Raw genomic sequence first — 27,399 nt, 5'->3', positions numbered from 1 at the left:
GGCCCTAACACATAGTAATGTTGTCATGGTATTCATGTGTAGCCTTGTGGATGGGATGTAAGATGCGAGCATATGCCTTGTGGAAGGCCGTTACATTAACATAAAATAAAGTAAGGCTGCCACAATTGACCTCTTGATGAGATTGGGAACAACTCAACAAGATGTGTGTATTGAGCCTTGGATAGGCATTGTGGCATGGTGTTTGGCAAAGGATCATAAGTCTCACTTATGAGCCTAAGGGGGATTTAATAACCCTATGTTTTTGTTGAGCTACCTACCCACTAGACTGTTGGCAAAAAGAGATCATCTGTCCGTGCTGGCTTTCACAAGGGTTGGATAGTCACAAGCCTTTCACCAAGCAAAGCATCTCATTATTAAATGAAGACGTCAGATACCAACCTGGGGGGCACAGGTTGTTGATTGGTTGGATTTTGTTGGCACTTTCTTGGGTAGGCTTGTGAGGCCACCCGGCCTTTGTTCCCCTCCCTGAGAGTGACTCACCTACCCTATTAGCTCATTTTATTTTGAAGGTGTGGGCCGAAGGTTGCGAAACCCCTGAAACATTTGTGAGAATTTTCATTGGCGGGGGGCTGGTCCATTGATTTGTGGACAGGTAGATCATTATGTTGTGAAACACCCCTAAAGTTTTTTTAATTGCGTCGTTCCTTTTATTAATGCCAAACAAAATTCCATATGGGGTGACCAAGACAAGGTCTCGAGTTGCAACATCGAGGAGGCCATGGATGAATTAAGGGGAGCTTGGGGCTTGAACTATGAACGTGCCAAAACATACCCACACATTTTTGCCACTTGGTCTACACACTATTGGGAGCATGTGAAACTCCGGCCAAGATAGTCCAAATAAAGAGGTCAATGTCTAAGTTTTGAGTGACCTGTAAGGAAGGGGTGGAGTGGAAGCTAGTGGTGTGAAGGTGGAAAAAGAAAGCTAAGCCAAGAGCTTCAAACGACTAAGGTGCATTTTCTTGCTAGCATGTGCAGGATGGGGGCGCATGGTTGTGAAAACCTTGAAACATTAATATTCATTAGCGGCGGCAGCAATGAGGTGCTCCGTCGATCTGTGGGCAGTGGTTGTAAAACCCCCATGAAAAGGTTCATCGAGGATCGTCGATCTCCCCAGTGTCCCAAGGTGAAGAGTCTAGCTAGGGTGGCATGATAAAAATGTTGGCCTAGGAGTGCGAGTCTCGCGAGGGTGGCGAGAAAAAGAGGTTCAATGTGTAGGTTTTGAGTGAAAGGTAAGGGTGTTTACAGACTAGAGCTGTTCATGCCGGTTCATGATGCATTGAATGCATATGGGCCGTGGGCAAGCAATCTTAGGGTGGGGCTCACATCGACCGCCCACCCATAAAAGGTTCGTGGTCACACGTGGACGAATAAAGAGCGAGGGCCCGGACCCTGTCTCCAAAAAATTTTATTACGACGAGGGGAGACCGCCCAAGTAGATGGGCGGGTGGATTCTTTTCTCGCGAAGCTCAATGCTGGGCTTTGAACCCACGTCGTCTCCGAGAGATTTAGCCATTCATCCACTCAACCAATGGATGAATGCGATGACTTTTATTATACTTTGTCCGCCGGGCGGGCGGGTAGTGTGAACTCGGCGTAGTAGGAAGCAAACACGCTAACGAAGGGGTGGAGTGAAAGCAAGTGGTGTGAATGTGGAAGAAGAAAGCTAAGCTGAGGGCTTCACACACAAACTTAACTAAGCTCTGTGTCATCATCTTCACCACTAGTACCACCTGCCTAAACAACACTTCATCTTCCCCAAGCTCACCTTTCACCTCCTTGGCTATGGTGCCCTAGCTTCTAGTTTTCCTTCCGAGCTTCCATAGCTCCTCTCTCATCCTCCCTTTCCCCGCATTTATGCACTCCCTCGCTTCCTTTTGTTGTCCTTCCCATCCCACCTCTTCGCAGTCCCTTATCAAGCCCTCCATCAATCTCAACCCCAACAACCCCTTTCCTGCCAACCTCCCTCGCCGACGATCCTTCCTGACGAGGCGTAGAAAGAGTTTGTCGCGCAGCTTTGTGATCCTTGCTTACCGGGAAGGAGACGAAGGAGGCAATCCTGCAGGCTCGGACAAGCTGCCAGCAATGCCTGTGGGTTATGAAATTGCGCCTTCCACCGAAGGAGAGAATTTCGTCTCTATGATTGATAAACGCACGTTTCTTGCAAGCCTTATGCCAAAGAAAGAGATTGGTGCCGAGAGATTTCTCGCTAATCATCCACATTACGACGGCAGAGGAATTGTAATAGCAATCTTTGGTACGTGTGAACCTGCGAAATTGCGAGATGCAAGCAAGTTTTTGTCCATGGCACACGCATACTTTTTGTAAGAAAAGTCTTAAATGGAGGCCACAATCACTCGTACTAAACCGATTAACATATATTGATCAAATGAAGTGCTACGAGATCAAACCTCTGCTCTGATCCCGTCAATTTTCATGCGTGGTCCCTGAGAATGATGTGCATTAATGCGCGAGGATCGATGTGTCGACTGAGCTGAGCCTCCTAAGTTCCAAGTCCTTTGCATAAAGGTGTAGGTTGTTGAATTTTATGGGACAAAACTAAGGAAACAATCTCTTGTTGCAGCTCTAGATAGCTGCACCACTTATCACAGATTGGAAAATCAATAAAACACTACTACTATTTGTTTTCCAACTGGAAATTTTCAGTGATTCCCTTTGTGCTTCTTGATCACCGCCATGTATCTTTCAATTTGCTTGAGAGAGCACAAGCATAGTAATGTAGATGTCACATTGAGATCACCGCCATGTATCTTTCAATTTGCTTGAGAGCACACAAGCATAGTAATGTTGATGTCACATGGAGATAAAAAATGGGATGTGGATTTATGTGGTCCCTTGGTAGTGCTGCATGATGCTTTGTCATCTTTTGGCAGGTCCCTCCATTTCGTGAGATATTATATGTAAATCTTGCTCTTAAAGACCTCATCTTTGAAACTCACGATCCTCCTCATCCGTAGGAGGTAGCGTGGAGAGAACTTGCACATTCTGACTATATGCTTTTCTGACCCTCAAGTTATGACCCTAGGAAGCCTAGGTTAATTAATTGAGTGCTTGGGTAGAGAAGTCATAGGGCTAGTTTTGAAAAGATCCAGTCAGAGCAAGTCTAAGGTTGATCCTTGAGCTAGGTTAGCTTGATTCGCACAGTAATTAATTCTAATTAGCAAATTAAAGTCTAATTAATTATTTTTTCTTTTTATCTTTTTGATTTACTAAAAGCATTGGCTTTTATATTTCTATAGCTAGTAGCCACTTAATTAGTGAGTTTTGCTTCTTTCAAGCTCAATTGCGATCTGCTCCAAGACATCTAGCTCCCACTGGCTTCCACCTTGCTTGCACCCACCAGCCTATCTCTATCCTCCTCCAACTTCCCTTCTTGATTGTGATTTGATCTTCAGCAGGATTGTGGAACCCACATGCTCCTGGAGCGTTCAGTCGTCTTCTTGCTGCTTAGCCTCTTCTACTGATTCTGCGAAATGAAGGAAGACTTTTGGAAGCCATATTTACATGTCCCTTGAATCCTATGATTGTTGACCAGACTGGGCACTGTGGGTTGCCCTATCAATAAGCATTTTTTGCTTAGAAATCCTCATTTGAGAGAGACTAAAATGAAATCGTATAGTCTTCAAAGCAGTTGTAGCTTGAATGAAGAGATGATTAGCCTTCTCCTTTAGTGCCAACCTTTGTCATGGCTGAGTCTGCCTTTTGCCTCTGGAGTGCTGATAGAAACTCAGTACGAAGACCTTTGTATATGCTGATGACATCGTGGGGATGCCATAGTAGCTAGTCCCTGCTATTCGTGATGGAGTTTATGGTTTTCAATCTTGTGACTGTCATGAGATTGAAACTGCACTATCTGTTGTGTTTTAAGAGGATGAGTTTGGGCATGTTCCTGGATTCATCTAGATATATAACTACATGTCGTCTCCACAAGTGGGCTGCTAGATGTGCACGTGATATCCCTACTTGTTCTCCCTCTGCTGCGTGCCCTGATCAACAGACCAAGGCTCAAGTGCTTGAATAAGGGATGTGCCTCTCCTTTTATGAGTGAGGGCTACTGCCCCCACCCCCCCGTTTGAATCAGGCCAGCCAGGCCGGTAGGCTGGTTGACCAGTGGGGCCGACCTGCCAACTTGGCAGGCTGACCTACCCTGCCACCTAGCTGACCTGCTGGTTGGGTGTATTGAGCCCTTCCGACCTGTAACCAGTGGGCCACGGCCAACTGGCCTTGCCTGGGCCGACCAAGCTGGGGCTATTTTGTATGCCTCCAAACCTCCACATAGGCCCCTTGCGTTGGGTGTGGGGCATGCCGTACATATAATCGGCCATCCTCCAGGGCCAAATCAATGCCTACAGTCTGCATGATCTCTTGCAGTGGTTGTGGCTGCCCATATCTCTGCTGCTTCAGCCCATGTGGCAGCCTCCATGCTGCCCACATGATAGTCCATCTGTTTCCTTGATGTGCGCACGTGGTTCCCTTATGGTGCGTCCACATGGCACTACGTTGACCCATGATTATATAGAGGTGTCAAGCCCTGAAGGCTGACGCTTTCCTCATATGGGGGTTCACAAATGGGGCATTGACCCTACTACTCAGACACTTTATCAAAGAGATGCTCCATCTGCTCCCATTCAGAAGCTCTCAGGAACATGCCGAAGGTCTTGAAGTCAAATACAATCTCCCACATTTCTCATACCTCCAGATCCTGCTCCGTATCTTCATTGAGCAATCAGAACCAACCCGGAACAGTAGTACAATCATAGCACCACATGGCAGGGCACATATCTTTGAGGATTGTCTTGGCTTCAAAAGTTATTTCCACAAACTGAACGTGTGACCTTACACGAGGCATCCTGAGTATCCTTGGACTTCAGTTCTGTAGCTGTAGTCATGTTTGAAATCTTCCTAGCCATTAGATGGTACTGTATCTCACGTTGTTGATAGGATAATTAGTCCCATTGAGCTTGCCATTCTTGAAGTTAGGAATCAGCACGTTGGAAGGGATATGGGAGGGGTATTTAGAGGAGGCTGTCTGCCCCCTTATCTGCCTGACTGAGCCAGGCCGATGATGGACAGACTTCCCCAACCTGGCAAATTGGCTGGAAAGTCTGTCCTGGCGGCCCCCCTGGCCAGGGCTTAAATAGGCTCTGCCAGGACCTTTTTTTGCTGTGCTCCTTGTGCAGCCTGCTGCCACGCAGGTAGCCCAAATCCCCCGCGTCAGTTGCTGCAGCATCTGCGATGGAGATCACCTGCAAAACTGTTGAGTCTGCTGCGCAGTCTCAAGGTCCCTGTGCCCTACCCCCTCTCAGTCCAATGACTGCTCACAGGTGGGGCCATTGACTTTTAACTCCCGCTCTCAATGATGCAACCGTGGGCCAAGGGCCAATCCCCATCCGTTGAATGCAGTGCTCTAGTTGATCCCCTGAAGGTGCCTTCGTGAATACTAGTGGTTGGATAGTACATCAGCTCTACAATCTCGTCGATGATGAGCTCCCGAACAAAGTGGTACTGAACTTCAATGTGCTTCATGCGTAGTGAACTTTGATTGTTGCACATGATCACTATTGCATCCTCTCCATATCTTCAAGAATCCACCTCAACCAAAATGTCTCACATGCTGCAATGCATGTAGCTTTGTACTCCGCCTCTGTAGAAGAAAGGGCGACTGTTGGCTGTTTCTTGCTTAGACATGAATGACCCTTGGAGCAAGAATAAAGCAATAGCTAGTACTCGAATACCGAGTGTCCTAGTCACCTGCCCAATTTGAGTCATAGAAACCACCCAACTCTATAAATGTGCTATATGTGGGAATTGGGAACCTAGAGCTACGCGAGCCCTCTTTCGTTAGGCAATGTGATACCATATGTGCTTAGTATGCTTCTGTTAGAATGTCACTGTTGTTAGACAAAGAGAGAGTGAGAGAGCAAGAGAGCTGAACGTCAGATTGCAATAAATGAAGTGACTGAATACAACAAGAGGGAAAGGTTTTGTCTAAGTGACAAAACCTTATCCTTCATTAACCATAGTTAGTGAACTAACTGTGGTTAGGGGGAAAAACCTCTAAAGTGCCCCTAACCTACTTATTACATTACATTGGTCACTGCTAGAATATAATAATAATTCTAACACCCCCCTGCAGTGCCAATGTCATGTACAAGGAAATGATCAATCACCAAAAGGAGATAAGTTCAGGGCATTGCGAAATGCATCAAACTTTTCAAGTGGAAGTGCTTTGGTGAAGATGTTTGCAACATTGTCATGTGTTGACACATAGATCATACTGATCTCTCGTGCATGCAACTTCTCTTTGACATAGTGATAGTGAACCTCAATGTGCTTTGTGCGAGCATGAAACTTAGGATTCTTTGCCACTGCTATAGCACTTTGACTATCAGTGAGAATCGGAGAAGGACCCTCCAATGAAAGATGAAGATTAGCAAACAACCAAAAACTCTAAAATGGTCCACGGAAGGCTTTCTCCCATGCCATGCTTCATAGGGAGTGATTGTCTTCAAAGCCTTTGTAGGAGCCCGATTAAAAATATAGTTGGCACACATGAGGCCTTCCAGCCAAAACCTGTGAAGCAACTTCTTACTTGTGAGCATGCATCTATCCATTTCCATGGCGGTGCGATTCTTCCGCTCAGCTTTGCCATTCTGTTGAGGTGTAAGCCTCACTGTAAGCTGATGCATGATGCCTTTTTCTTTCAAAAATGTCTTAAATTTATGAGACATATACTCCCCCCCTCGATCTGTACGAAGTGTCTGCACCTTGAGTCCTGTCTCATTCTCAACCATAGCCACAGTGTTTGAAATGCATAAACACTTCTGATTTTGCCTTGAGACCATAGACCCAAGTGTAGTTGGTAAAGTCTATGAATGTAACAAAATAGAGATAACCCCCAAAAGCAGGTGTCCTCATGGGACCGCAGGCATCACTGTGAATAAGCTGTAATTTCCGTGTAGCTTTCACTGCACCATCCTTTTTGAATGGAAGTCCACGCATTTTGCCAAGAATGCAGCCTTCACATGCATGAGGAGGAGGGGACTCCAAGGGAGGCAATGCATCAACCATATCATGCCTTTGAAGTGTCATTAGGCTGCCATCGTTCATGTGCCCATACTTGGCATGCCATAACTCCGCATTTTGCATCGCAGCAGTGGGAGTGCTAACTGATAATGCAAGATGGGATCTTTTTTCATATAGATCAAGCTGAAAAAGACCTCGATACAAAGTGCTAGACAACATCAAAGCATAGTCATTTTCTTTGTCTCTGACTGCACACTTGTCATCATTAAAAACAACTTGAAATCCTCCTCTATTGAGTGAGCACACTGAAAGCAAATTCTCCTTTATCCTTGGCACATAGAGTACATCTGAAATTCTGAAATCTGTGCCATCAGTGGATGTGAGAATAATGTCTCCCACTCCACACACTGAATAAGAAGAATGATTCCCAAAAGTTACCTTCTTCTTGGTGGGTGAAGAATGCAGAGTTATTCTTGGAAGTGATGTGCTTTGAAGCACCACTGTCAAAATACCAAGTATGAAGTGTCTCATCAACACTAAAGGAGCATTCATCCTTTGAAGGATCGTAACTGCAAGTCAAGAAAGCATATGGGTCATCATCTTCACTATTTAGTGGCTGTAATATGAGAACTACCCACTGAAAAATCTGAATTGCAAGACAGAAAGGCATAGTGCTCTTCAACCAAGTTGGTTGCAACATCTCCTTTATCATGAGAATGTGGAACTGATGCATCTGACACAGCCATACCGGAATCCCTTTTCTTCTCTTTGGCTATGCGCTTCTTGCACTCTCCAATATAATGACCTGGCTTTTTGTAATAATGACAAATGCCCTTCTTTTTTTGCTTATTTGTATCACCCTTTGCCTTATAAGAAGGCTGTCCAGAATCAGCTTTATGCTGATGTGTGGGCTGATTGGCATGTGGCTTTTGCTTCCCTTTACCCTTGGGCTTGAACTTGGAGAGCATAGCATGCTCGCTAGCCCGGGTTGCCATATTTCTGCGAGTTTGTTCCTTCTGCAATAGAAGTCCTACCAACTCGTGAAAGGAGAGAGGATTGTTGCCCCCCCTCAATGACAAACTCAGCGAGGTGTGGAAACCGAGATAGGACTCAGGAAGAGAGAGTCAAAGTGGTGGTGATCATCTCTGAATCCGGAACGACTTCATCAATATTAAGCAATTGTTCCCTGAGGTCCTGAAGCTTTGTGAGGTGAGAATTCATGGAATCTCCTTCCTCCATATGTGTATGGGAAAGTTCTCGCTTCAGAAAGGAAACCCTGGCATCATTTCTTGCTGCAAACATACTCTCTAGTATCTCCCAAGCTGCCATAGATGTCTTGTATGACCGAATATGAGGTATAATGAACCCCTTGACAAAAAGAGAAATTACTGAAAGAGCTTGTGCATCTCTGGAGTCCCATCTTTTCAGCTCTGCTGTGGGAGCTCCTGGAGCGGTTGCTCCAACCACCTATGCTGCATTTGTACCTCTACCCTTGCCCCCAGCTGTAGGAGTGACAGGTGTAGTCGCTGTATCTGGTCTTGCTTCATCTCCATTGACATAATCCCAAAGATGTCTGCCAACCAAGATATTGCGAACCATGAAACTCCACAAGGAGTAGTTTGTGCCATCCAGCTTATCCTCCTGCGTGAGAACCCTGAACACCTCATTTGAGTTGTTCTGAGCCATTTTCACCAGATAATCTCAAAAATACAGCAGACTGACCAAGTGAAATCCCTTCCTGGGATATAAAATGCACAAGTAAAATTTGCGAAGAAAAATCTGCCCACAGTGACAAATATTGTCACAGCCTGTCAAAGGCTCAGAATGCACTTCAATTATCCTGCAAATGCTCTCCAAAACTTCCAAAAAACACTGCAGAATTTGCCAATGTCTGCAATGTCACTCAAAATGAGTCCAAAAATTGCTTGCAACAGCCCCAAAATGTATGTACACTGCCAAATTGCATTAGAATGCCAAAAGTCCCAATTTCTTCAAGGAAATTGCATCCACAAGAGGGCAAATTGCCTGAAAGCCCCAAAAATGCAAGAAATTGCTGTGTAAAGCAAAGCAAGAAATTGCAACAAAAAGGGGCAAATTGACTGAAAGCCCCAATTTGCAATTTATCTGCAAAAGGAGTAAATTCTACTGCCAATGGAAATTCCCCAAGTGCTCAAATGTGACTCAAATTGAGTCCGAAAAGCCTACAAAGCTCCAAAATTGCTCTTTTTCTGCAAAATTGCAATCTAATTGCAAAAGGCCCCAATTTCTTGCTAGAAATTGCAACCAGAAGAAGGCAAATTCAACAGAAGCCCCCAAATTTCACCAAATGCCTAAATTCACAGAATGTGGTGAAATCTGTCCAAAAAACTGCCTAGCCAAACAATGGCTCCCTGCAAGATGTACCTTCAAAGAATCACTTGCAAAAGAGCCTCAATGCACATGAAGGTTGAACAGAACTGTTGCATCGAGCTGCTAATCTAGCCGTATAGCTGTATGGTATGGCCTAGTATGGAGCGCACATACAATAGTACAACCTCGTACAAACACGTGGCGGAGCAGATACCAGCAGATACGGAACGTACGGCAAAGCAGGTATGGACTTGCGCAGGAGTACCTTACGACGTGTACCAACAGCTGGTCGACCGTACGATGTACAGACACCCATTGTACGGGCAGATTGTAAATAGAGTACGGTCGTATAATAGACTTGTACGGACGTCTGCAACACTGTTGTACGGACAGCAGATTCCAAATCCGTACAACGTACGGACGTTGTATGGCTGCTTGAGCGTACATGTACGGACGGGTAACTCCTGTTTTACGGAAAGAATGTGGCGCTTGTTGTACAGACGAATGGCGCAAGACCTATACGTTATGTACGGCGGGCAAAGAGTACGACTGACCGTATAGTTGTACGGATGAGTAGGTCGAGGCTTTGTACGGATTCCCGTGTGGAGCAGGCAATGAATAGAAGTCCAGGGGCAAAGGCAGGAGTTTGACGATGGGCTCTAGGTCCGGAAGCGAAGGCAGGCTTTGGTACCAAATGTTAGACAAAGAGAGAGTGAGAGAGCAAGAGAGCAAGTGAGAGAGAGTCAGATTGCAATAGATGAAGTGACTGAATACAACAAGAGGGAAAGGTTTTGTCTAAGTGACAAAACTTTATCCTTCACTAACCATAGTTAGTGAACTAACTGTGGTTAGGGGGGAAAACCTCTAAAGAGGGAAAAGTGCCCCTAACCTATTTCTTACATTACATTGGTCACTGCTAGAATATAATAATAATTCTAACAATTGTCCCCACCTGTGAGCCCCCGATTTGAGGAGACAAGGGGGCAGAAGACAATAGGGTGAAGGGAGGATCATACCCTGAAGGATTTGTAGGAAAAAGGCAACACATCTCGATTCTTGCTTCTTCAACATCAACTATACAATCTGGATATGAATGAGGGGGACAATGTTCATGACCATCTGATAAAAGTCAAGGTGGTAAGGAATCAGCTCGTAGTAAATGGTCAAAAGGTAGACTCAAGTCATCTAGCGTTGCTGACGCTACACTGGCTACCTCGCAGTTTCAAGAGTTTTGTGACTACGGTCACTGCAGGAGAGAGGACCAAGCCTCTCACCTTCGAAGAGCTTGGCCCTTTACTATTGGAGGAAGAGGCTTGGGAAAAGCTATTTACTCAATTGGACGAGAAGGCTCGCGTGGCAAGGGGCAAGCCCGGTAGGGCAAGTTCAAAGACTCCAAGAACAACAAGACCGAGGATGCAGAGAAAAAGAGGCAAATGAAGTACTCTACTGTGAAAAGCTTGGTCATTCAGCTAAGGAATGCTGCAAGAAGAAGGCGGACTAAGCACACTAGGAGTGATTGATACATATGAGCATTTTCTATGTGTCTGCATAGGTTAGGGGACAATATCATTGCCTATATCAGGATGGAAGCGGCTTCGGGCCCACTATCACAATTGATCCACTTCCATGACCAGATCTGCGTCGGGATTTATTTGCTTGAGATGCACCGACATAGGGAGACTTTGCTACAACAGATCAGAGAGCAGCAGGAGACGACGAGGACACATGATACAGAGGCTGACCAGACAGAGTGACGTGTCACAAATGTTTATGCATTTGAGTCAGCTCCAGGACACAGCGGGTGGAGGAGGAGGAGATAGCTGATATGCGGGCAGTCTGGATTACTGAGAGAGGGGCATAGAGGCCACCCTCGATATGGAGAGCGACTAGAGCACATTCTATTGAGGTCCAGCCTATCACATCTTTCCTCAGACGAGATGAGGGGTTACAATGAACATAGCTCAGATGGTTGAAAGTTCAGGGAGACCATGCCCCATACGCCACCACAACGTGAGACAGCCTGATAGACACACATTCGAGACATTTTCACTGCTTACAGATGAGCCACCGTAGTGCCATGTTTCGGCTTTTGAGTCCTAGTTCTTAGTCTATTTCAGATAGCATATATTCTCTACTAGCATATTGCAAAGTTTATTGTTTAAAATTTTGTGAGTGGATTCTTGTATGCTTAAGACAATATCTTTTATTTGTGTTTACAATGCTGACTTGTGGAAGCCTTACAACAGACTCTGGAGTTGACCCAGCTGCAGCTGGATTACAAACCACATCAGATGGGAAACCCAAGATCTTGGACATTCTTGATTGGTGAGCTTGGATGCTTTTTTTACATTGCTGTGGAAAGCTCTCTTGATGTGGAATGTTTTCAATTTGGAATATAACAAACAAATGCTGTTCCTAACTAGTTTGATATCAAGCTATCCCAGGAGCTTTGGGGTGTTTTAGGAAGTGCTCTTTGGATTGGTCTAGAATTGCTGATTTTATTTGTACTTCAATTAAAGCATTGATGTGTCCTGTATTGTGTTTGTGTCAGCACTGGGAGTGGTGACGTGGATACATCGATGGTTGTTAAAGCGGATAAGGATGGTTTCATTAAGGGTGCCTCAGGTTAGGCTTTTGGGAACTAATTTCTTAGTAAAACTTATTATTGTATGAATGTTTTGTATAAGTAATGCTATTTGGTTGGAATTCTTTCTCAAGCTGATTGTGATATTCTACTACTTGAGCGCTTATTAGTTGCATGGCATAATTTACAAGGGCAAGCCTTATGAAAGTATGAAAATGTTCATTAACCTGCCGCCACCCCACCCCTCCCTCTCCTTTTTTTTTTGGTGTGTTTTGAAGACTAGTGTAAAGGTAGTGTTTTGACATAGCTTTTGTGTCACAACTTGTGAGGCTGCTTGTGTTTTCTTGTGATAGCAACGCACGAGGTGATTTGTGTTCGTTTCACAGCCTATCTTTGTTGACCTATTGAAATTTGTGATTCAAGAGCTGAAATTAACCAAATTGCTGCATGTACTACAATAGCTAATGTTTTGCCATTGTTTGTTGACGTGTTGCAATTTGTGCTTACCATGAGCGAAATGCCTAAAGCTGTACAAGAGCCAAAATTAAGCTAGATGCAAAGGAGAAAACATAGGTTGAGAGTCTGTAATGTCAGATATAAAATACCAGAATGTTGCATATACTACAATAGCTAATCTTTTGTCATACCACTTAATAAGCACAACATGTGAGAGTTCACAAAATCCTCCCCTAGGGGGTGCTTTTGAAGAGATAGTTGATGTTTGTTTGAGATTCCAAAGCTTTATTGATGCTGATTTAGGACATGTAGTCATAGCTGATACCTCAATTTTGCTTTCTAGTAACTTAAGAGACCTTTTCATGAAAGGCACGAAATTTTGATTGTACTCTTTTAAAGAGTCTTGCCTTTTAAAAGTTATCGATAAGGGAATCTCAAAGTTTGTTTTGCAATTAGAAGAATGTTTAGGAGTTCAAAATATCTTATCAGAATGGAAAGGGAAGATTTTGAAGAAAGTTGCTTTGAAACTAGAAGAAGCCCCTTCGGTTAATGCTCAAAGCAAAGTAACCATCTTTCTAAAGAAGATGAAACTCTTTTTCGAAAATTTCATAGGAATTGTGTTATTTCTTATATGGACAAATGTTCCAATAGCTTTGTTTTTATTTGCAAAAAGTTTTCCTTAGAATGTCTTTTGAGAGAAGTGAACTTGTCTGCCAAAACTTACGCCTTTGCCTTAGTTTCTCAAAAGGATTTGATCTCAAAACACCAGAGGTTTTGCAAGTCTTCTGGGTTTGTTTGCAATCCAAGTATCCCTTTTCTTTGTGCTGCTTGGAAGCTCCACAAAACTATTGGAAAGGTCACCTCCTTATCTGTAAGATCCCAAATGAGGAGAGCGTGGGGGAGGGAGACCTAGGGCAAGATGTGCCCAAAGAGAGAGTACCTGGATGTGTGGATCTGGGACAGATCTGGAGCATTCATGGCTGGTGGGGTATCCCAAGGATGAAAGGCTGCATCAGGAGCAGCTCATGTGCAGGAAGATGGCGGGGACACAGTGTCTTGGATCAGGCCTGGCATGAGGCACTCAGTGGACTGCAGCAGGACCTTATGAAAGGCACGCTGACATCAGCATGTGTACGGAGCAGGGTACAAAGCTGTACGGATCTGTACAGGCTGCTGCAGGGCAGTGTACAGAAGAGGTACGGCCAGGACAAGGCGCCGTCAAAGGGCTGCAGCAAGGCGCAGTATAGTGGGGGTCTATGGGCAGGTCTATGGCTTGCAAGCAGGGCTGGCAGGTGGCAGGACAGCAGCAAAGGAGCTGGACCCTGCATGGAACAAAGGGCCAGCAAAGGGCCCTTATATAGGGTTGGTTGGGCTGAGCCAACCAGGTTGGTTGGGCCAGCCAACCTAGTCTGTCCAGTCGGCCCAGTCAGGGCAGACTGGTCGTTATTTTTGCCAGGCCTTAGGGCCTATAAAACGAGAGGCTCAGGCCTCATTTCATCATCCAGCTTCCAGCAGCTCCAGGGCAGAAAGGAGCAGCAGGAAGCCACCTTCTGGGCCTACATTCAGGAGGATAGAGAGGTGCTTGAAGGGCTGCAGACTTAGCCAGGAAAGGGCTGGGACCTTGGCTGTCATCTAGGGCAGCAAGGTGCTGAGATCACTATAGCTTCTGGAGCAGCCATTCACAAGCAGGTTGGAGCAGTGGAACAGGGATCTGTGTGCTGCAGACAAAGCTTGGCAGGGGCTGCCCACCTAGGCTGATTCACAGGCAGTAAGGTGGAGAAGAACACACTGGACGAAAAGTCTACAGATGCTTGAGGTGGAGCACGCGGACTCGAGTCTAGAGATAGCCAGCAGATTGGAGAAGGACCTTGTGGTTAGATCAGAGAACCACACCATTGGTGGGACTCTGGATCTATCTCTCTTGTATTGTGTCCATAGTTTTGGACGGAAATATATATTTTGGTGGTTTCTCTATCTGGTTGGTTCATTGTCTATTGATGAGTCTGCACATCTATTGAATGCACATAAGTAAAGAAGTTTGTGATTCCTTACCCACACCACACTGTGAGAGCCTGGGCATTACTATAAGTCTTCCGCTGCGTGTACCCTCTGTTGGATATTTTCTAACATGGTATCAGAGCCGAAGTAGGAGGCTCACAGGTGTGGGAGCCTGAAGGCAGGGACCTTGCTGAAGGACGACCTTGATTCAGAAGCTCTTGGGAATCGACTTCCACGACTGGAGGATTGTGCCCTTGCGAGAAGGAGGGTGACTCAGGTTCAGTCAGGTGCATTTAAAGTTCGCAGTCCAGGTGATTTGGAGATGTACTTTTGTTGCAAACCTTGCCAAAGGAAGGACGGGTTGAAACAGACCCTCAGAGCATGGTGTCTGGAAGACTCCAGGTTGTTCACTCATTATGAGGGGGACAACTGGAAGATTGTGGAGGCTCGGTTGCTCGAATTTGAAGGCAGGAATGTAACGGAAGGGGGTGGTGCCAAGAGGTGCTACCAAAGATGGACCTGTGTACCAGGGTGGTGTGCGGAAGCGGAACCATACTTGGTGGAGCAGGAGCCACTGGATGAAAAGCCAGGAAAAGATTTCGACATCGAAAAGTTCCAGAGGACTACGACCAGGGAGTTACTAGAGCATCTTCATCGATGTGTTGGCATTGGGCCTGGATGTGTTGGTGAGAGGGGGTGTTGGAAAGGTCACCTCCCCATCTGTAAGCCCCCAAATGAGGAGAGCGTGGGGGAGGGAGACCTAGGGCAAGATGTGCCCAAAGAGAGATTACCTGGATGTGTGGATTTGGGACAGATCTGGGGCATTCATGGTTGGTGGGATATCCCAAGGATGAAAGGCTGCATCAGGAGCAGCTCATGTGCAGGAAGATGGCGGGGATACAGTGTCTTGGGTCAGGCCTGGCATGAAGCACTCAGTGGACTGCAGCAGGACCCTATGAAAGGCGTGCTGACATCAGCATGTGTACGGAGCAGGGTACAAAGCTGTACGGATCTTTACAGGCTGCTGCAGGGCAGTGTACAGAAGAGGTACGGCCAGGACAAGGCGCCGGCAAAGGGCTTCAGCAAGGCGCAGTATAGTGGGGGTCTATGGGCAGGTCTATGGCTGCAAGCAGGGCTGGCAGGTGGCAGGACAGCAGCAAAGGAGCTGGACCCTGCATGGAACAAAGGGCCAGAAAAGGGCCCTTATATAGGGCTGGTTGGGCTGAGCCAACCAAGTCGGTTGGGCCAGCCAACCTAGTTCTAGTCGGCCCAGTCAAGGCAGACTGGTCGTTATTTTTGCCAGGCCTTAGGGCCTATAAAAGGAGAGGCTCAAGCCTCATTTCATCATCCAGCTTCCAGCAGCTCCAGGGCAGAAAGGAGCAGCAGGAAGCCACCCTCTGGGCCTACATTCAGGAGGATAGAGAGGTGCTTGAAGGGCTGCAGACTTAGCCAGGAAAGGGCTGGGACCTTGGCTGTCATCTAGGGCAGCAAGGTGCTGAGATCACTATACCTTCTGGAGCAGCCATTCACAAGCAGGTTGGAGCAGTGGAACAGGGATTTGTGTGCTGCAGACAAAGCTTGGCAGGGGCTGCCCACCTAGGCTGATTCACAGGCAGTAAGGTGGAGAAGAACACACTGGACGGAAAGTCTAGACACTCGAGGTGGAGCACGCGGACTCGAGTCTAGAGATAGCCAGCAGATTGGAGAAGGACCTTGTGGTTAGATCAGAGGACCACACCATTGGTGGGACCCTGGATCTATCTCTCTTGTATTGTGTCCATAGTTTTGGACGGAAATATATATTTTGGTGGTTTCTCTATCAAAGGTCGTGAGGTGCATGAAAGGCGTAATGATTTGACGCATTGTCTAGTAAATTTGGTATCTCTATGGAAACTAAAGATTAGGTTGTTCGTTGATGTTTAAAGATATGCCTAATTAATAGGTGTGCAGCTTCAAGCGCCTTACTTGTTTTTGACATGGAAGGAAATGAGCTTGTTCAATCATAGTGGTATGTGGGAAAGACTGGATAGCAATGTCAAAGGAACAGGTGATAAGTGCGGCTCTATCCTCTAGAAGTGGGATATCATCAAGATCTTCAAGCATATGAAAGAGGCGGGCAGCATAGGCAGGGGCTAGTGTATGATTATGAGTGCTCCCATTGTCAACCAAAATGTGGACTGGTCTGTTATTGATTGTTCTTTTTAACCTAAGGGTTTGAGAGCCTTTGCAGCCCATAAAAACATCAGGAGATATGCTGTACACAACTGATTGTGTATCCCAATACACTTCATCATCATCAACAGCATCATTTCCATCAGAATTTCTGATCTCATCCTCATAACCATCAGCAACTTCAATGTTCCATTGTCTAGAACTATTTGGGCACTTTGGCAAACTATCATCCATAAGCATGGTATCACACATGGAAAAACCACCTGGATCAAAGGGAAAGGTAGTTCCCAATTTGGAACTATGATCCTCATCATCATCAAGGCCTTCATTCACACAGTCCTGATATTCGTGGAATTCAGATTCTGATGCAAGAATTTCAGGAGATAAATCATCATCAATCTCTAGAATCATGCTCAACTTTGCTCCTGTTTTAGCTTTGCACACATTCCTATGTTCAGGGGTCCACTTCTCACCACAAAGGTTGCACAAATTCTTCTTCTTTCTGTCATTAATAATTGCTTGAGAGAACTGCTTAACCAACTTGTTTCTTTTATCACCCAGATCATCCTTTGGAGTAGGTTTAAAGGATGGCTTTACATTTGTAGCCTTGTAAGCCTTAGGCTGTCTAAGGCTGTCCCATGCCACTGCCATACACTGTGGGGAACCTAGAAATAGAAGTTGTAGCAGGTGCAGGAAGTTTGTTTTCATCATTGGAAACACCTTTGACCGTAGGCTTAGTTCCAAAGTGACCAATACCGAAAGTCTTCTCCTTCCAATTGTATTTGGGTTCATAAAGCTCTGCCAACTGCATGGCCTCTTTAAGAGAATTGGGCTTTAGAGCTGCAAGGTGTGAAGCAATACTAGGGTGTAGACCATGGATGAATTTGAGCATTCTAACTCTTTCATCAATACCATGAACAAATAGAGTTAATTTCCAAAACTGTTTGATATAATTTTTCACTGATCCTTGCTGAGTAAGATCATACCACTTACAAATATATTGATCTCTAGTAAAAGGAGATATAAAAGTTTTAAACATTTCAGCCTTGAACTCATCCCAAGCATTAAAAGTTGACCCTTCTTGCTGCAGATGCCACCACCAAGAGTGGGCATAATCTTCAAGATGAAGAACAGTAAATCTGATTTTACCTTGATCACCCTTTGGATATAGAAGGAAGTAGTCATCCATCTTGTTGAGCCGTTCCTCCAATTCCTCTGGAGAGGTAGAATCACCTTTGAACTTAGGAAGTATAATCTTGTCTTTCATATCTTTGTCTTGATGAACAGATCTTTTTGGTTCAATAGATTTAACTGTTTGTATATATTGCTGGAATGTCATTGCTGCCCTAAGGTCTGCTGGTAGCCTTGATCTCATTGGTTAACTCCTTGACTGGTATTGCGATAATTCTTTCTATCTTAAATGGTGCGTTGCCCTATCAGCTAGATTTATATTTAGATGCTCGTTTGGGAGAGACTAAAATGAAATCGTTTAGACTTCACAAGCAGTTGTAGCTTGAATGAAGAGATTTGGACTACTTTTTGATTAGCCTTCTCCTTTAGTGCTAGCCTTCGTCATGGCTGAGTTGCCCTTCACCTCCGGAGTGCCGATAGAAACTCAGTACGAAGACTTTGTATAAATGGATGCTCAAGTATGTGTGGGTGTGTGGATTTGTATGTGTGAGAGCATACTTTTATACTATGGTCTACACCCATTGTTGGGCGCTGATGACGTCAGTGGGGATGTCATAGTAGCTAGTCCCTGCTATGCGTGATGGAGTTTATGGTTTTCAATCTTATGAGTGACTCTCGTGGGATTGAAACTGCACTATGTTGTGTTTTTAGAGGATGAGTTTGGGAATGTTCCTGAATTCATCTAGGTATATTGATCTCATTGGTTAACTCCTTGAATATCTGTAGCATTGGATCCATACAACTCTTTATAATCTGCTCCTGGTTAATGATTATTTGTACGTGAGGAGTTGCTGCCAAATCCCCTTGATTATTGCCAACGTGAGGATCATTGGGCTCAGAAACTACAGCGTGATTATCAATTGCTTCCTTCTTTGAGATGGAATCAAGGATTCCTATTGGCTGCTTACTAGCTTGACCAATAGACCTCTTTACATGCATCTTTAATGACTCGAATCAAGAGTAAATGCACTGCCTTAAGCCTTGATCAAGAATAGCTCAATTCCCAAGGAGTAGCAGACTGTCGCAAGGCTCTTTTTGCGCAATGTGTAAACCAAACTGTACAGAGACCTATGTAGGACTTTGAATTCTTTGGACAGCCAGTTCTCTATCAAAGCTATAGACAGAAGCACTGATTGGGTTTAGTATATGAGTGTAATAGAAGAATTGAACAATAATAGATTCACTGTTCACACGACAATACACTGCTGTAGCCAAAATTCTTCCATTTGAAGGGTCAAAATCAGTAAGTCTCCCTCAATTTAGCATAGATTGGAAAGTATGCAGATGAACCAATACCAAAAGCTCGAAATGCTAGTCTTGCCCTAATTTCGCAGGTCAACTTTTTGAGAGAAAACTTGAAAGTTCCCACTTGATTAGGTGATCCTTATGCTAAGAATGAACCATAGAGCCAATCAGGAGTAGAAATTCATAACATTACACCTGGATTGCAAGAATTTGCTAGAATTTTTGGCAAATAACAATCTTGCGCTAGCTGTTGCAACTGAATTTCGGATTTCTCAGTAACAAAAATCAGATCAATATCAAACTTTATCAGTTGCATCCATGGAGCTAGGCGACCATATGCACTAAAGCTGACCTGAAATGGAGCTATACATCTGAAATTCGCAGCAGTTCCTCCATGCCAGCCAGTCGAAATTGCTCATAACTCCTCCAAACAGTCCCAAATCACCACTAGACTTAGGGAGCAGCCTCAAGAGATTAGTGCAAACAGATCAAGCCAAGAATGACTTAATTTGGTGCAGGAAAACAGCAGATCGTCACTTTCTTCACTTTCTTGTGCCAGAGAGAAAACCCCTTCAATATTGACTCAGTCCTCCACCATTTAGGATTCTCATACATAGAAATGATCACGGAAGCAAGGGCTTTCCATTGATGCAAGAAGCCCCAAATTCTGAGCACTTTGAAAATCGGGTTTCCCAGAGCCTGCCATGTGGCAACTGCCAACAGAGAGCACTTCTGGTGCTGAATTTTTGCATAGAGTTAGGTCCTAGGCTCAAGATTAGATGCTCCAATTTTCAAAGTGATTGGGCAAAACTTTCCCACAAATTCCCACGAAAAGTGCTGTGATACCAATGCAACAGAACTGCTCCTAACTGACAGTAAACATCACTAAATTTGGTAGAATATGCAGGAAAGTTAGAGTAGTGAAGTACCTTATGTTTTAGGAAAAAGGTAGGAGTGGAAGGTCATGGGCTGGACCTACAATAGAGACTTGTGAGGGGCTGCACAAGGACAGGAGGAATCAATCCTTTTTAGAATTAAGCTGAGTAATGGAACTCTTGCTATGTATTCTATTTCAGTAATGAAGTACAAATCATGAATGAATGCCAAGTACAACTAGAGCCCTTATATAGGTATGGCCCAGGTGAGTACAAAGCAATATTGCATATGGGATTACCTCCTAGGATGCCATGTGGCAACTTATGGTATCCGGTAAAGAAAGGAAAAACACTTACAAGCCAATAAAGGCCTTTCCACTAACTTTAGCCTAAGTAAAAGTACCCCCCTGTTACAGGGGAAAACCTCTAATGAGGGAAAAGTGCCCCTAACTGACTTATTGATCACACATTGGTCACTGCCATGAATTATGGTGATAATTCCAACATGCACCCCTGCAAGTGACACACTAGCTACATCGACAAGTGCGTAATAGTTCCCTAATAGGAGATTTTGTCATATACTGTGACCTCTTGTCTAGGGATAGTCAGGCACAAGCTACGTAAGTCAGTCTCTTAGCCTTAGGCCAAGTTAGACAGATCAGTCCTTGTTCACTAGTACCCACTGGAGAACAGTAGGCTAGTGTTTCCATCTTAGGATTAGTGATAGGGCTAGGTCCAGCCTAGGATAGGAGCCCTTTTGGGCCCCCTCAAGGCTAGAACATGTGAAGAGGAATGGGCTGGGGGAGGGCTGCCTTTATAGGCTGGCCTGCACCCTACCCAATGGGGCCTTTTATGGGGCAATGTGCCCAACCAACCGCCCAAAGCAGCCGACCTAAAAGTCGGCCAGTTTTGGGGCTGGTTGGCTCATTTCCAGCCCTATAAATAGGGCCCTTACTGCCCTGTCTTCCTCACTCAGTAGCCTCCAGCCTTCAGCACTCCTTCAGCTAGAGTCCTCAGCCCCTCAGAGCAGCCTCTATGCCTCCTATTCTGGCCCTGATCAGCCTCAGTCCCTTGGCCATCAGTTCAGCCATCCGTGGGAAAAGTACAGGCAGCCCGTCAGCAGGGTGTTGGACAAACGGAGCAAGGTTTGGGTGCTGTTTCAGCAGCTCTTTTCAGTTATCTTTTACAGTTTGCACAGCTCACTTCTCAGCTCTATATTTCAGTCATCTCTCAGCGCTCTTAAGAATCTGTTACTCCTAGCTTTCACTCTCTCACTCACGTAGTAACCCTGCATCCTAGTGGACAACACAAGCCTCTTCCTTGCCTTGCATTGTTAGTGTGGACAGCATCAAGGTCTTGGTATGGGTCGGTGTTGCCTCTTAGGTCTTTGGTTCTGCAATACGTGTGCACAGTGTACTCTTTAGAAGCGCGTTTTTGTGAGTGTTATTTGTATTTCTTAGTTCTCCAAGTATTGTCATGATGCTCACGGAAAGTGGGAGCAGTTTCTTCCACTTGTGCATGCCATTTTGAATGATACCTATTCTTCAAGCATTGGTCGCACAGCTTATGAAGTGACGTTTAGATGGTGGTTTACATCACTCCTCACCTGGATGGTGTCTCCATCTCTTGAAGCCAACAAAACCACCGAATCGATGGCAAAGATTACGGAGTCCGTGAAAACCCGCATTGCCGAAGCTCAAGCTGTTGGAGATATCATAGTCAAAGAGTGTGTTGGTGTGTAGTACTAGGTAATCTAGTACTAGTCTATGTGTGAGTGCCACGTGTCATCATGGGACTTATCCCATATACACTAGGTGCTAGTGTGTGAGTGAGTAGCCTACATAAGGCTTGTACTTCACTTGTCTTGTCATGCTTGATGAATGAATGAAAGCCTTCTTCATGTCTTCATTTGAGCATTATTTCCTCACACCCTAACTCTCTCTCTCTCTCTCTCTCTCTCTCCTTTCACCATGTTTCTAACATGGTATCAGAGCCACCTCTCATAGTTGCTACATCACCCTTTCCCTAACCCTAATTCATCACTCTAGCTGAAGCTCTTTTCTCTCTTGCAGCTGCCTCAGTTCCACCTCCTTCCCTTGTAGCCCTTTGCACTCCTACCTGCCCACCTAGAACCTCCATAGCCTACCTCCATTGCCCCTCCTATTGATCATGCATTCGCTCCCATAAGAAAATGGAAGAGAAAAAAGAACATTATTTGCAGGTTTTGCAAGAGGAAAGGACACATTGAAGCCCATTGCTTCAAGAAGAAAGCCAAGGAACAAGAGACACATCATGCCAATCTTCTGGCTGAAGACAAAGCTGAACCTGAAGAGCCCTCGGAGGAGATACATGCAGCTACAACAAAGGTTCATGGCCTCTCTCTTGACGACGAGGATCCATTTCACCAGGATTGGGCTTTCTAGGCCCCTATGCCAGGTGTGTTTGTGTTGAGTCAAATAAAGGTTCTTAGCCTTGAGTTGTCCCTCTAAATTGAATGTCTTTGGAGTCAATAAGAGGTACTCTATCCTGAGTTGTTCCCCAAAAATTAATGTATTGTCTTTTACTTTGGTTGATGGTATTGACCACCCAGCTCATAGTAAGTGGGGATGACGAGTGATGGTTTGCCCTTGCCGGTCGCAAGTTGACTGAGAAGTCACTATCACACGGGAGGTGTTGGATAGTTGGACTTGCTCTTTGAAGTATTGCGGTGGAGGGGTACTCTTGCGTGTTGGGTCTCACACTCTTTGCTCTGAAGGGAGGTGTTGGAGATATCATAGTCAAAGAGTGTGTTGGTGTGTAGTACTAGGTGATCTAGTACTAGTCTGTGTGTGTGTCTTGTTTGAGTGCCACGTGTCATCATGGGACTTATCCCATATACACTAGGTGCTAGTGGGAGTGAGTAGCCTACATAAGGCTTGTACTTCACTTGTCTTGTCATACTTGATGAATGAATGAAAGCCTTCTTCATGTCTTCATTTGAGCATTATTTCCTCACACCCTAACTCTCTCTCTCTCTCTCTCTCTCTCTCTCCCCCTCCTTTTTCAACATGTTTCTAACACAAGCATCTTACACGTGCTAGGATAACAAATCCAGACGAGATGTCCAGTATAAAAAGGGTTAATGGGTGTATTTACGAATTATCAAACAGAGATTGAAGCAGGTGGGCAAGCGGTGCCCTAAGCTGTCTTTTAGGAGCTTCAGACGATTCCATATCATTCAAAAGATCAATGATGCCTCAATGAAAGTAGGCCATTCGGACAGTTGGACTATGCACAATGTGTTCCATGTAGTTTTGTTGAAGCTGTATTTTGGACCTCCTCTTATCGAGATTTCTGACGAGGAGCAACTTGAAGTTCTTGATGAAGTCCAAGTTTTGCAGCCAGAGTAGATCCTTCTTCATAAATTCAAACATGGGTCAGGACGCAGGATCCGGGAGTTTTAAACCAAGTTCTGTAATCGAGGTACCCATGAAGCAGTGTGGTTGGACGAATAATCTTTCTTGGAGTTCCCATAGATTTTGGGGGAGTACTTGGAATCAATGAACCTACCGCCAAAAAGGAGGAGGGAATTTCACATGCACCCTTGCACTTGGGTGCAACGTGACACACTGGCTACATCGACAAGTGCAAAATAGTTTCCTAAGAGGAGATTTTGTCGTATGCTGTGACCCCTTTGTGAGCCCTTGTCTAGGGATAGTTAGGCACAAGCTACGTAAGTCAGTCTCTGCCTCAAGTCAAGTTAGATAGATTAGTCCTTGTTCACTGGTACTCACTGGAGAACAATAGGGTAGTGTTTCCATCTTAGGATTAGTGATAGGCCTAGGTCCAGCCTAGGATAGGAGCCCTTATGGGCTCCCTCAAGGCAGGAACATGTGAGGGGAGGGCTGCCTTTATAGGCTGGCCTGCACTCCACCCAATGGGGCCTTTTATGGGGCAATGAGCCCAACCAGCAGCCCAAAACAGCCGACCCAAAAGTCGGCTAGTTTTGGGGCTGGTTGGCTCATTTCCAGCCCTATAAATAGGGCCCTTGCTGCCCTGTCTTCGTCACTTAGTAGCCTCGAGCCTTCAGCACTCCTTCAGCCAGAGGAGTCAGCTCCTCATAGCAGCCTTTGTGCCTCCTATTCTGGCCCTGATCAGCCTCAGTCCCTTGGCCATCAGTTCAGCCATCCGTGGGAGAAGCATAGGCAGCCCGCTCATCAGCAGGGTGTTGGACCAGCAAAGCAAGGTTTGGGTACTGTTTCAGCAGCTCTTTTCAGTTATCTTTTCCAGTTTGCACAGTTCACTTCTCATCTCTATATTTCAGTCATCTCTCAGCTCTCTTAAGAATCTATTACTCCTAGCTTTCACTCTCTCACTCACGCAGTAACTCTGCATCCCGTTGGACAACACAAGCCTCTTCCTTGCCTTGTAGAAGTGCCCTACATTGTCAGTGTGGACAGCATCAAGGTCGCGGTATTGATCGGTGTTGCCTCTCAGATCTTTGGGTCTGCAATACGTGTGCACAGAGCACTCTTCAGAAGCGCGTTTCCGTGCTCTCTCGAAGAGTGTTATTTTTACTTCTCAGTTCCCCAAGTATAAAGCAAATTCTCCCTTGATTGGGGGAGGGGGCCCTCAGTGGGCACAAGGACCCAATCGGTAGTTGGTCCATGTGAGACCCTTGGATCTTTCGGACTGGTGACCACTACTAAACTAATAGTGGTGTTTTACATCCACTGATATAAAACATCTTACAAACTTGTTTGATGTAGTTAGTATTTGTTGGGCTAGCTTGTGCGCCAGCCCGAGCAACTTGTTTTGGATCAACTTCTTTTAAGTAGCTTCCTAGCTTTTTGGCTGGCTGCTCCAACAAATTTTTCAGATTTCCTCTGCTGTCCCCATATTCTTCTTTGATGTGTGCGTAGGATCTACATCTTAGGAGTACACGTTGTTCCTCTTCTACCTCCCTTGTGGGGCAGATTTTGCAAGTTCTTTCCTCTTTGGGATCCTTGGTCTTGCGCATATATATATATATATATATATATATATATATAGATAGAGAGAGAGAGAGAGAGAGAGAGAGAGAGAGAGAGAGAGAGAGAGAGAGAGAGAGAGAGAGATTTTTTGACTTGGAAGAAGAAAATGTGTTGAATTTCAGGCCGTCAATTGCAACTAAATACAGCTTGGAAAAACGTCTCTGGAGAATGGCGAATAGGGTGCAAGCTTGCCTATGAGCTGTTTCCTGACACACTTGTAACTCGGTTGAAGGTGCATGTTCTTTTTTTCTTTTTGCACTTGTCAAACCTGTTATTTGGTATCTAAGGGTTCTAAAGAAAGATATATGTTTTTTTGTAAATTGATTGTGTGGATTGATGGAGGTGTCTGGTCTCAGAGAACAAATTTTGTAGGTATGAGCATTATCTTTTTTTTAATTTTTTTAAATTTGTTTCAAAGAAAGGAACCTTCTATTAATGCTTGAAAGATTTCATACAAGACAACAGCCCCGAAGGTGCCGAGTATGAAAAAACCAGAAAAGGCTGAAAGAAAAATTGGCTTGCTCCAGAGAAGCCCGGCTCACTGCCTAGGGGATCTTGGGAACTGGGGCTAACAGCCAAGTGGGGGGACTATACAGCCAGCGAATCCCTCGCAGAGTGAAAATGTAGAAAACACCTGCAAGCCAAGCCTTGGAGAAACGAGCACGCCTCTCAATAGTCGCCGTGGAGACTGGAGTCCCACGCTCCCAAGTGGACCGTGAGTGTAAATGATATCCTGCCAGATGGCAACCAAGGTAGCCGAGGGTGGAAGTGGGTGCTCTCCCATCACGAGATTGCAGCGAGCCACCCAAATGTTCCAAGCCGTGATGCTGGCTACCACCTCCCAAACACTGTCTTCCCTAGGGGAAGGAGGAGCTAGGGCGTTAGGGAGGGCTGCCTCGTGGAGTGCAATCCTCTGAATGCTCTGACTCTGTATCCGGTAGGCTGGGGAGATCTCATCTATCTGGAACGCGTGTCCTCCCTCTGTTAACCAAGCCACCATCCCCCAGGTGTAGTCTCTCCCCAGGTGTAGTCTCTGTGAAGGCTCTGCATGTGTGTCATGATCCTGAGGGCTCTCATCCAGATCCTCGTTGCGCTACGACAACTCCATAGGCAGTGTGGGATAGTCTCCAGGACACCATCTGAGCAGCAATGGCACCGTCCCTCCACTCGAATCTGCTCCAACCACGGGCCGATGGGCAAGCCTCCGTGGGCTGCCAGCCAGAAGAAGTAAGAAATCTTCCTATACTCGCATCTGCTCCAACCACGGGCCGATGGGCAAGCCTCTGTGGGCTGCCAGCCAGAAGAAGTAAGAAATCTTCCTCGGTCACAAGCTGGACCACAACTGCGTCCAAAACTTGGAGCAAACATCCCGGGGCACTCTCTAGGTCTCCCAGTGTCTCTCCCTCGAGGGGGTCCATCTCGACGAGTCCATCTGAAGTCTCTTGTCAATCCGTGTGGTGTAGGAAAAGAAAGGGACCTCATCTATTGTCTCAGCAAGGCTGCCCCTGGATGGGCCAGAACCACTCCCCGGGGTCCCTTTGGACCTCCCTCAAGGGTCTACCCTCCCATAGCCAGAGAACGCCATCTAGAGGCATCCTGCTCTGAGATACTGGGAGGATCGATGTGCCACTCCTTCCCCACGCATCCTACCACTGTGATCATCTGCCAGTGTGTCCCATCAAGACTCCCATCCATCTCAGGGTCACTCCCAATGAGGGGCTGTAGTAGGCCTCTGGGTCCTACACAGAAGAAGCGGGGGTCCGTGCTGTCACGCTGCATCAAGATCCTCAAGGGAACACCAGTACGAGAAAACTGCCCCAGCCATCTGCTGTCTCTCCAAATGTGAAGTCCTTCCCACCAGGACTCAGGAATGGCCAAGTCAATCTTGCCCATCCGTTGCCCTGCCCCTCTCAGATGCGCTAGGGCGTCAAGCCTCGTCTCTGCCTCCAAAGGTAGTTTGCTCCAGCGACCAAAAGACCCTGCTGGTCCACTATCCCATTGTGCCCAACCAATGTGAGTCCACTGCCCAAGCATACGTCCCTCTTGATCTCTGACCTCTGGGTGTCACATAAGGGGCTGACGCTCGAACTCCTCTCTGCATCTGGGCGGAGCACGGATGAGACCCCCTGCTAGTCTCTGCCAAACCTTGTGAAGACTTCTCATCAGGGGGGAGCCCTTCCCCGTAAGGGGGGCCTATGAGAAGATCCATCTATGTGAAGACTGCCATTGCCCTCCCGTGTGTGGGGTGTTCCTCAGAAGCCCTCTCTGTAAGAGGAGCTTCCAAGGCTCGCCACCTGGGGTGAGGCCACGAACCACCAGCTTGCCCATAAGGGCCCTGCTCTGCATCTCCGGATCAATGATACCCAAGCCTCCCAGTGCCTGCGGCATGATCACCGTCTGCCAAGCTACTTGGGCCCTAGTGTTCCTCGTGCCGTCTGAACCGGCCCAG

General features: G+C 45.9%; 1 protein-coding gene across 2 annotated transcripts in view; it reads left to right on the top strand.

Annotated features, from left to right (window-relative positions):
• The first annotated feature begins 1,700 nt into the window (after window positions 1-1,700).
• TPP2 (tripeptidyl peptidase ii) overlaps window positions 1,701-27,399 on the top strand; it is a 203,805-nt gene continuing 178,106 nt past the window's right edge. The window contains exons 1-4 of one of the 2 annotated variants that reach the window (XM_087378744.1): window positions 1,701-2,278; window positions 11,664-11,742; window positions 11,969-12,042; window positions 25,073-25,182. In XM_087378744.1, the coding sequence (XP_087234870.1) occupies window positions 1,879-2,278; window positions 11,664-11,742; window positions 11,969-12,042; window positions 25,073-25,182 (663 nt within the window). In that variant the 5' untranslated portion in view covers window positions 1,701-1,878. The remainder of the gene's footprint in view (window positions 2,279-11,663; window positions 11,743-11,968; window positions 12,043-25,072; window positions 25,183-27,399) is intronic. The other variant, XM_087378745.1, reaches the window with a different exon arrangement.

Source organism: Dipteris shenzhenensis, chromosome 9, assembly GCF_047967505.1.
Source record: "Dipteris shenzhenensis isolate YYH24624 ecotype China chromosome 9, Dip_SZ_1.0, whole genome shotgun sequence".
NCBI classification, from domain to species: Eukaryota; Viridiplantae; Streptophyta; class Polypodiopsida; order Gleicheniales; family Dipteridaceae; genus Dipteris; species Dipteris shenzhenensis.
This window is presented reverse-complemented; position numbering and strand designations above follow the sequence as displayed.